Here is an 11,571-nt window from a genome sequence, read left to right as displayed (position 1 = left end):
TTAAACTTTTTGAAAATCGGGTTTCGTCATGCACACGGAATTGGTTTAACGAGTCTTCACCAAAATTTTGAGCCGATTTGGTCAAAACAGTGTTGAGATATCGTGGCACCCGTTTTAAAACTGATATCTTTACATAATTATATCTCGGCAATGGTGCAACCAAATGTCTTCAAATTTATTTTGTTAATATATAAAAATGTATAGTTTGATGCCCTGAAAACAGATTAAAAAAATAGACGTGTATTCTCAGTCCAGTCCCGGGAAATTTAAAATCTCGAGAATTGACGGTTTGATCAAGCAAAATGAAAAGTTTGATGTTCAAAGTGAAAAGGAGATTTCTTTTGTTCCAGTAAGAGTTTTCATGATGAAAATATGAACTAATTTAATTCAAACAATCTGGAAAACTGTTGCATAAGAAAACATTAAAGTCGCAAGGATTTGTTTTAAAGAATATCACATAAGTTAACACATGACAGATTTTTTTTTCATGGAATGTCAGATCTTTAACTAGGTATTTAAATGGCAAATTTTTAAGAGAGTTTAAAGGGTTAAAAACGGTGCAGGAAAATATGTTACACATGACCAATATGACAAAGAATTTTGCATTATACTCTTTTGCTATGAAAGCATTACTTACGTTACTGCCATAAAAGCTTAAGCTAACAAGCTAAGTGCTGCCACCTATTGGAAGTTTGAAGTATCATCTCACAAAGTACTGCAATTGCCGTTCAAGAGCCAAACGACATGCAACACCTAGTGTTGAGTAGCAGAACAGAGCGAAGAATGTCGATTGAAATTTCCGCCCTTTGAGGTTATGTATGCGAATTCTGTTTTGTTAAATTCCAGCGTTTAAAACAACTTTTGAGCAAAAATTCGAGCTGATGCTTTGTTAACTTTTGATGCTCTATCATTTTAAACAATATATTTTTTTCAAATTTTTTTTTTCCAAATTTTTTTTATTGCGTTAATTTATAGAGGGCAAAAAGTTTACACTTGTACTACTTGATTTTTTTCTCAAAAGTTGTTCTAAGAGCTGTAAATTCAATTTTAAGTTTGCATTCCTATGTAACCGAACAGCGAAAATTTGAATCGTCATTCTTCGATGCTTTGCGCCATCTGTCGGAATTTTTGAGCTTTTAATCGCGAATAAAAGTTCCAACCCTTGTCATCAGCCGGATCTTTTTCAATTTTTATCCTTTTTGCATTCGTCAAAATTTTGTTTTTGCAGAACTTTTGAAGGACTCAAGGCAAAAAGTTTTTAAAACTCAGATTGCCCAAACTCGATTGGCTCGGTAAATATCTACTAGGGTGACAACGAAAAAAAAAAAACAAGAGGGACATCACCAATTGTTTGAGCGCTGTAGTTCGTACAGGGAAAATCTCAGATATGTGAGGGAAAAAAAATGATTCAGAATTTTGGCAGCAGGTGGAACAGGTCTCGCCCCAATTTCTCCAAGTGTGAGATTGTTGCGGTAAATTCAATTCATTACAATTTTGTCGAAGGGTTCAAAACAATCCGAGTGAATCCTCATCTTTGGATCTTCATTCAACCAGTTCAACCTACAAAATACCATTCTATCACTTTTCACTGTCATCTCTAATACACTACAATGTTGATCAAGGCATCGCAGTAACCGCCTGGAAATGAGTTTATTATCGCCGTTTCCACCGTCACCTGACTTGATCCACCCCTTTTTTCTATCCTTTCGACGACAGTGCACTCTTGGACTGTTGTTGCTATTTTGCCATCCTTCAAAGACATTGCGTGACTGTAAGCGGTCCTTACATCGCGTGTCACACCTGGCTCACACCAGCCAGAGGACCTGCCATTCGCCGTTTTTCCCAAAGCATTGATACTTTATGCTTACATTGCATGCACCTTGGATTGGTTCACCTTGCGCTAAAGGTTTTCCACCTAGCATGGTATTCACTAAGCTTGTGAACTTCTAAGGATCTTAAGAAAATTAGCGATTTGGTGAATACCTTCCTATGGTATAAACAAAACGTTCCACTCGGCAGGATATCAATAAATTGGAAAAGGCAATCTGCTTTTGCATAGGTGTAAATTCTTCACTCGTCTCCCAAAAGAGGGGGGGGGGGGGGGTGTTTTTTCCCAACTCCAAGAATCACCCAGGTGTCAATAGAATAATAAAATTTATTTACCTTCAACATGAACTTGACTTGGCATCTGACATGACTTTGCCATTTCTTTTGTTTCAGCTTTTATAATAAACTGTCGGTTAGGCCCTTTTTGGCCTTTTGCATTCTTTTGCCCACGAATGGTACAGGTAAGATTTAAGTGCCTCACGTGTAAGTGATTTCACTGTCAGTGTTTGATGGAACACTTTGAATCAGAAAACGATTGCAAGCCGTAAATTGTATGGCCCTAACCTTGGAGGTAAAGTTTCGAGGGCTTACAAATATGGTATGGTTTGAGATGTTACACTCGGAACTACACCCAAATGGCGGTCGCATGGTTGTCCATCTGTCCTCATGTATTTTTTGTGATAAAGAGGTATGACATTTTTGCCCGTAGCCGACAATTATCGACATTATTGACTGCTGTTTGCTGGTATAGCGAAAAAAAAACCAGTGCAGAATGAGGATGATAATGGTTCAAACTTCTGGGTTGTTGATCCGACACGCTACCATCGCGCCATGGACGCTTAATGAAATGAGAGGGAAAGAACACCACAATATTCTTCACCCTAAAGCTTTGCTCGGGAACGTGCCAGCATTATATCTGTTGGTGAGAATTGCAGATCGCTGACATGGGCATAAATGATGTACGGGCTTGCTGCAAAATATGTAACATTTTCTGCAGCAAATCCACTACTGCAGATTTTGAGATATATTTTTTCTTTGGGTGTAGACAGCGCTAGTTCAAGAGAGTAATGACCTCGAGACGAGAGAATAATGGTACACCCAAAATTCAGAATCGAGATAATCGTTCTCTCAAAATTTATTGAGGGCTCAGTGCCAAAATCGATAGAATAATGGTACCAACTCACACCATCATAACAAATGAGTTCATTCGTTAGTTGAATCAATAAATCTCCAACAAGTGTCATACATCGACTTCTGACTTCTCCATGGTCACCAAGCTGTGGTGGCCGAGGCAGCTAAGTCATTGGATTGGTTTGTCAAAGGTCTCTGGTTCGATTCCCGTTGTCGACACTTTTGGTTTTTTGTTTGACGGATGAACTTTTTTTGCAAATGAACCTCGAGAGAATAGTTCTATCGCCCATCTCGAGCTGTGTTCTCTGCGTCCGTGAATAGTACCACTATTCTCTCGACTCGAGACCATCATTCTCTCGGACTAGCGCTGCCAGTTTTGGGTGTACCAATTACGGACACAGAGAACACAGCTCGAGATAGGAGAGAGAATTATTCTCTCGAGATTCATTTGCAAAAAAGTTCATCCGTCAAACAAAAAACCAAAAGTGTCGTCGACGGGAATAGAACCAGACCTCGACTCGGAATTTTGGGTGTAGGAGGTGTACACCCAAAATTCACAGTCGAGATAATCGTTCTCTCAAAATTTATTGAGGGATCAGTGCCAAAATCGATAGAATAATGGTACCAACTCACACCATCATAACAAATGAGTTCATTCGTTAGTTGAATCAATAAATCTCCAACAAGTGTCATACATGGACTTCTGACTTCTCCTTGGTCACCAAGCTGTGGTGGCCGAGGCAGCTAAGTCATTGGATTGGTTTGTCAAAGTTCTCTGGCTCGATTCCCGTTGTCGACACTTTTGGTTTTTTGTTTGACGGATGAACTTTTTTTGCAAATGAACCTCGAGAGAATAGTTCTATCGCCCATCTCGAGCTTTGTTCTCTGCGTCCGTGAATGGTACCACTATTCTCTCGACTCGAGACCACCATTCTCTCGGACTAGCGCTGCCAGTTTTGGGTGTAGGAATAAAAAAAAAGTTACTTAATCCACCGTAAGGTGGTTGATGCCTTCCTCACAATCATAAAGTATTTTTTTGGTTAAGAACAAATTTGCAACCTACAAATGTTCTCTAAACATAACTTTATATATACGTAAGAATTGATAGGGTTGTCAAAAAGGTCTTTTTGCAATTCCGTCTTGAAACTTCCTACTTTTCCTGTCATTCTCGCGTCACGAAACAGCCTACTTTTATCTACTAAAAATAACAGAATCGAATAGAAACACATTTCAAAACAAATGCTGAAAAGTTCTACTTTTCAGCACTGAAATGGATGCTGAAAAGTTGAACTTTTCAGCACTACACAGAAAAAATATTTCTGTAAATTTACATTATTTATCATGTACCAAAAGGTATCATGATAAATGATGTATATTTACATTAGGATCATTGGAAATTTACATTATATTCATTGGAAATTTACATTAGTTTTGGAATTTACATTAGTTTTGAAATTTACATTAGTTCAAATCAACTAATTCTGATTGGCCAATGGGAATGAGAAGCTCGACTTGGATTGCAGTAGGAAAAGGGTGTGGCCTATGTTCTATTTTAAAATGAGTGAAGCGGGCAGCAAAAGAAAATTATGATTTTAAAAAGTTGTTTCACAGGTAGGGGACGCATTCTCGTCGACGGCCAAGTGGAATAACGCTGGACTGGAATCGAACGGACGACGGGTAGAATGTTCGGTGTTGCTGCTGCTACCCGCTGCCGACTGAGCCATCTTCGCATTTTATAAAACGAGCGGCTAAAGCATCAACTTGTTCACGGCGAGGCTCAGGCAGTGGGCCAGCGAAGTATGAGAGCGATAGAAAGAGAACCAAATATTACTATTTTTAGTTCGGGTAGTTTTGAAGTCAACGTTTGGCAGAAATACATTGGATATATGATTTACATTAAATAGGAATTTACAGGAAGCCGAACACGAGTAGAAATTCATCAGATTTCGTGCTTGCCATTTCATTAGGGCACATAACTTTTTTAGGCAAGAGTGTGTCCCTTTCACACCTTATGTAAACTGTCATTTGAGTGAAAGGGATACACTATTGTTTACAAAAGTTATGTGCCCTTTTGAAATGTTAGGCTCCATTTGAGTTTCCATGCTCAACGTTTCCATTAGATTCATGATTTACATTAGATTTAAATTTACATTGGAGTAATTTCCATGACTTTTTACTCTTTACATCATATTTCAACATTACATTGAGTGAGTTTACATAAGATTCAGTAATTACGTGCTGTGTAAATTTACATATTTTTTTCTGTGTAGTTTTGAAAAGTAATACTTTCCAACATTTTTTTGATTCAAACGATTTATTGACAAAATACATGAACATTCGACTTATAATTTCACTCACACGACACGTGCTGAAAAAATCTTCTTTTTGCAACTTGTTGCATAAACTACTATTTGATAACGCATCCAACAATGGGTCGCATGATTGATCTGGACATAATTCGCAATTCGCAATTCGCAATTTTCAGTGTAAGAACGGGCCTTGACCGATCTTATGCACTTGGTTCCTGACGAACACGCACTGCCCTTACACCTACAACTCACCCTTGCTCTGAGTCAGTACGAGCAACACGCTAGAACACGCTTTGAGTGTTCGTGCTAGGCATGCACACCTTCTTTTCCGGTTACGCATTTTAACTCGGCCAGGGGTGGTACATTACGTAGGGTTTGATGTAAGTATAACAGCCCGGGAGCATGTTGACAGCTCCCATACAAACTGAGCGTACCCCGTTTTGTGGGCCCAGTGGGCCTAAGATGGCGGCCTTCGATATTATCTAGCCAAATTTTTGAAAATGGCGAATAGTTTAATTAAATATAGTTTTTGCCTTGTTTTGGTTTAAAACGACAAAATAAGCATTATGGAATCATTTTCTTTAAAAACTTGTTTAGAGATAAGCCACGTTCAAATATTAGTCTAGAACTGTTGAAGTGAGCGTGCCACAAAAGCCGTCACGAAAAAAAAAGTTTGCTATGCAAATTTTGAGTTGCGTATTTGATGGGCGTACTCCGACGAGGCCCACTTGCCATCTGTCGGTGTATACGCGCAACTCACGAAAACTGTCATGTTAGGGGACGGTTGAAGTATAAGCGCCTAACCATCTATAGTGTGCCTATCAAATTTCATTAAAGCAAAAACTGTTATATTTTTAGTTTAAGTTCAAAAACTAATTGTTATTTATTGTGTATTATTTTCTCCTGAAATCTTCCCTATTGTTGAGTCGTGTTTATCTGTTGCTATTTCTTTTGTCGCGGTGTTTTGTTACAATATTTTGGTCCTAATCATTTTTAAAAAGTTTTTCAAAAGTACAATAGTAATATTTGTGTTAATCCTTTAATCATTCCATAAATTGAGTAAGGGCTCGAACCTCACTTGCTTAAGAAAAAGGCGAAGTTTCAAAACAATGGACAGTGAAGGAAATATACTATGTAAAGAAGCAATAGTAAAAGAAAGATAGTAATTTATGAAGTAGATAAAGAAATTAACAATAGTTATTAAATTGAGGTAACGAACAAGCTTAAATTGTATTGAGGGCAATTTACAGGGAAGATGAGAAGTTATTCAAATAGATAAATAAAGAAAAGGCACATGATAAACAAAATTGACATCGCTGCCAAATTAAGGGAATGCAGACAGTTTGTTACATCAGCAACAATTGGTAAAATAGAGTGGAAAAGCATTGAGAAATAAGAGAATCAAATGAGTAAAATCGAAATCAAATGGAGGGTAGTAAACAGAAGCCGCGTTAGCAAATCAGTGAAACAAAATAAACAGAAGATAGGGGAACAGCATCTAATTCCAGCGTGGCTCTAATGTTGGCAGGTCAGAACTTTGACATTAAATTAAAGCTAATTAAAAGCGTTTTCAATTGAAATCAAATGACAAATAGCTCAACTGGAAGTGAGCAAGCCAGTTTCTATCAAAAGTGTTGCAAAATAATTGGTTTAAATAGTGAAAATCAGCAAATTGGATGGAGTTAGGAGCGAGTGCTTAACCTGCCAAACATACGAGAAATTCCCCTAGGTGGTAGCTGAGATTGAAGAGAAGAGAACCCCCGTTGTGCGATGTTTCAGGTACATCCACAGCAGTTGACTCAACATACTGCGAATCAAAACAATACCGTCTACAATCACAAATAATTTCCCTTTCCCACATTGACGCGCCCCTTTCTTCTAGCCGTCTCTACTCTGACCCTCGCTGGTCAAAGGTTTACGAGTCGTTTCCACAGGCCACCAGCTAGGTTACACCTTGTCATCATGATGACTAAACCAAGCCAACGTGGAGGTAAGAAAATAGGACACTTGCAAGGAACCAGAGCCATGCTGTTTTGTCCAAACAGCACTACGGATGTAGTTGGGCTCCTTCCGGGATGTTCCTCGCCTGGGTGTTGTCAACCGACGAGAATCATCAGTATCATGCACCCTTGGCCTGCATGATTGATCTGGACATAATTTTAATCAAAATACCAGAGAACCGGCCTCAAAAAAGTGTAGTGGTCATAACTTTTGATAGGGATATCAGATTCTCAATATTTTGAACGCTTTGGAAAGGTTTTTTCAATATCTTACTAAAAATGTATTGCAAGATGGATTTTCTTACAAAAAAATTACGGACACAGAGAACACAGCTCTTAAGTACTTAACTAAACTTGCTAATTTTGAATAGAGACTTATGGGTACCCAAGACGGATCAAATGAGACCAAAATGGTCAAAATCCGTTTTACCGGTCTGGAGATAATCGAGTGACACATACCTACAAACGTCCACAAAGACATTTGCTCAGAACTTGATTCTAAGTCGATATGTATATGTGAAAGTGGGTTTAGGAGGTCAAATTGAGAATTTTATTTTTCGAGTGATTTTATAGCCTTTCCTCAGTAAGGTGAGGAAGGCAAAAAGATAGTTGGTGATATTTGTCCCATCACATTCTTGCCACATACAGGGTGAAGGTCGTTTTAAAACGGAATAATTTGATCTTTATTGCAATCGTAGAAAAAAGCAATTTGGAGGAGGTCCCACACGCAAACCCATCCATCCATTCGAAAAGTAATTTCACAATTGCACCAGATTGATTGACTGCGATTAAGGTTAGGGTTACTACTAATCGATTTGTTTATTTCTTATAGTCATTGGTATGAGTTCACTTTTGCACCACTTTTGGTAGCAAGATAAGCTTTCTAATTACGCTCAAAACACGGCATTTTCGATGATCCACTGCACGTACGACCCGACCCGGGTGTAGATTCCCGGATGGTTCGCCTCACCACAGCGAATTCCCCAGGACACGATTCCGACTGTGACCCAGCGCTTGTTTGGCAGCTGCACCATCAACGGGCCTCCGCTGTCGCCCTGGCACGAGTCCTTACCGCCCTGGTAGTCCCCGGCGCAGATGCTCGTCTCGTAGATCCGGTTGATGTACACGTCCTGGCAGTCCCGGTTGGACCAAATTGGAATGGCAACCTCCATGAGCACGCGCGAGTGTGGCCCACCGAAGAACTGAGTGCCCCAGCCGACGACCACCGCCCGATAGCCGTCCCACAGGTCGTCCAACGGGGGCATGCAGATTGGCCAGATGTACGAGTTGAAGAACGACGGCCGGAACAGCTTCAAGATCGCAATGTCATTCTCGTAGCTAACCGGATCAAAGTCCGCGTGGGAGCGGATCTCCGTCACCCGAAAGTCCCGCGACCTGGTCTCATTATACCGCGTGAAGTCGTACTCTCCCAACCTCACCAGAAACTGGTTGATCTTCAGGTTCAGCACGCAGTGGGCGGCCGTCAGCACGTGACGATCGGTGATCAACACCCCACCGCAGAACGACTGCTGGCCGAGGTTCGCAATCAGTGCTGCCATCCAGGGCCACTCGCCCGGATCGGCCGGACGACCTCCGGATATCTTGGGCAACTGCTTCGTCGAAATGCCACAGCCGCGTTCCTCGGGCCGATCGATACCGTCACGCGACTCGATGTTGTTCGTTCCATCCAATCCGTCCACCGGATCGTACCCGTCGTCCCCGAGCGCAGGCAACCGGGCGCTAAACTCCGGACCGGTTCCCTCCGTCAACGCATCCGGACAGCAAACGCCGATGGCACTGGAAGTGAATTCGTCAACATATTTAAGTGTTTTCGGTCATACTGTTTGAACTCACATGTTCTCAATGACGCAGAGTTGGCCGAGGATCTTCCAGATGTGCTCCTTGGGGTCGAGCTGCTGGCAGTGCTGGTAGCGTTTGCAGTGACCCTTGACTCCCGACGGGGTTGTGCAGTTTTGGAAGGTTTTCTTCGTCTGAAACAAGTTCAATTTGAAATTATCTAAAATTGATGAAAGTTTTGTTAACTTACTGGATTCAGCAGATTGCCGATGAAGCGCTTCTTGCGCACCAGGTTCAGGTCCAGATGTTTCTTTTCGCGTTCGGCTTGGACCACGCGGAAGGGTTGCCTTCGCGGGGAGGAGGGTTTCAAGAACTTTACCGCGGTGAAGTTTTGTTGGTCGAGGTGATTGCCGTCGAGGTCGGAGAAATCTGGAAGCAGAAAGAAGTTGTAGTTGAGGTCAAATTAATAAGTTCATTTTTCGAGTGATTTTATAGCCTTTCCTCAGTAAGGCGAGGAAGGCAAAAAGGAAAAAACTTGGACCTTGGGTTTCCACGAAAATCGAAGATAGGTTTGAGTAACTGCTTTGTGAGTTATCAAAGAATTACCCTTGTAATAAATTGTCACACTCTCAAAAATTATTCTTCAAAAACTTTTTAAATATTATTTTCTGTTATTTTTATAAAAAATGATTAAAAGAGCGATCTCTCAGAAGATATTGAAGGTTTTATTATATTTTTTAGCATTCTGAATTACACCATTTATCGCGATATGCACTTATTTTTCAGCAAGTATATTTTTGCCGGCTCTTATCAAACTGCTACACTTACTTTTCTCGTCACTTCCGTTGCTTTCCTCAATCAAGCCGGTTGCAGCTTCCAGCAGGCAAAACCCTACGATCAACCACCAACCAAACCTTCTGCCAATCACCATCTTGGAACCACAATTCCACTTTTCAAACTATTCTGTCACTTTCACTAGCTAGATATCATTAGCACCTGTCTAACAGAAAAAAAAAACTAAATATTTTGGCACCATTCACACCCCAAACGATCTTCACCGCTCAACGCATCACTCCGAACTGAACCACCGCTCAGATGGAGTCGCCTTATCGCGAACTTTTGCTCCACTTCGAAGTTCTCCGACTTTGCTTCAGTTTTGCAAATAGCCCATATCAGGCCGACCTTCCGCGGACCGCCGCCATGCAAAATGGGGACAAAATTTGACAAAATTATACAAATGATTGTTAGAACTCACTGATGAGCTGTGGAGTTCCCCTTAAACAAAAAATAAATAAATACATAAATCAACTCATTAAAACTAGTTCAAGGTTGCCCGTTTGCTTGTAACGATCGAACTTGAGTGAAGACGCGTACAAGTGTGAACTTGATTAAGTTGAGAAATTCATTCACCCACGAAACGAAACGATCTTACGAAGAGTGAATTCTTGATGAATCAGCAGCGGCGGCGGTGGCGAAAGTGCAAGTGGGGTTTGGGCTGCTAATTGATAAGCAAGTCTCGTACGAGCGTAAAAAGTGGTGGAATTTTGCAGAAGGAATCACTAAAATTGGAGCATTTGTGATAAAAATTGAGTGATATGTAGTTATGTGCATTAATTTATGTTGACTTTAAGTAACGAAACTTATTTAAAAAAATGAAAAATAGTACGTTAAATTTTAAACCAATTATAAAAATTTCAATTCCCTTAAAGAATTTCATACCGAACATAAAGTTAAATGTGATAAAATCTTAATTGATCGTGAGCATGGTTGGTGATCAAATGAGGTGCTACTCCCTAATTGACAGTTGACAGCTGAAGCTAAAGAATGAATCAAAAATGATTAGTGAGAGCCAATCATCCGTTCATTTTTTGGCGACACTGCAAGAGACCGTTGATTCTACAGCATCATCTCATCTCAGCATCACGTGAATGATATGCTTCTTGTCTTTTTTAGTTATTGGTTTTCGTTGGCTCCCGACTTGTCTTGTTTGAATCCAACAAGCAACAAGTAGGAGAAAGTGGGGCAAGTGTAACAAGCTAAGGAAATGCTCGTTATAACTAGGCTTAGTGATTTTTCACGCTCGAAAATAGCAAATTTCACGGAAACCTCAATTTCAAAACACAAAATTTCACGCAAATTTCGCGGAACGTGAAAAATGTTAAAATAATTCTGAAAATCTGTATTTTAATCACAGAAAACGCTTTTTATGTTTCATACATAATGAAGCATAAAAATAAACTAAAAAATCTTCACCAGGAGGAAACTTTTCTGAAAATTGAGAGATTTTTTTGTGTCACGTTCAAACACAGTTTTCAAAAAAGTTTCCACCTGGTTGATGGATGGGCACTATTTATATTTTAAAACAAAATGTAGGGAATGCGTATTCTCATTTATTGAATTGCTTTTTTAATATTCGACTAATAAAGCTTGAAAGTTTTCCATCACTTGCTTCTGTTTTATCAGTTTACATTATATTAAATTCCATAACAAAGCTAAATTTTAAAATA

The 11,571-nt window shown here is 39.8% G+C and overlaps 1 protein-coding gene across 1 annotated transcript; it reads right to left on the bottom strand.

The window, feature by feature from the left end:
- Nucleotides 1-8,061: 8,061 nt before the first annotated feature.
- LOC120414425 (proclotting enzyme-like) lies at nt 8,062-10,277 on the bottom strand. The gene is made up of 4 exons (XM_039575605.2): nt 9,893-10,277; nt 9,315-9,493; nt 9,122-9,258; nt 8,062-9,064 (listed from the first exon to the last, which is right to left on the bottom strand). Exons 1-4 carry the CDS (start codon nt 9,993-9,995, stop codon nt 8,161-8,163), a joined length of 1,323 nt encoding a protein of 440 aa, XP_039431539.1. The 5' UTR covers nt 9,996-10,277; the 3' UTR covers nt 8,062-8,160.
- Nucleotides 10,278-11,571: the final 1,294 nt, after the last annotated feature.

This window comes from Culex pipiens, chromosome 3 (assembly GCF_016801865.2).
Source record: "Culex pipiens pallens isolate TS chromosome 3, TS_CPP_V2, whole genome shotgun sequence".
Lineage (NCBI taxonomy): Eukaryota > Metazoa > Arthropoda > Insecta > Diptera > Culicidae > Culex > Culex pipiens.
This window is presented reverse-complemented; position numbering and strand designations above follow the sequence as displayed.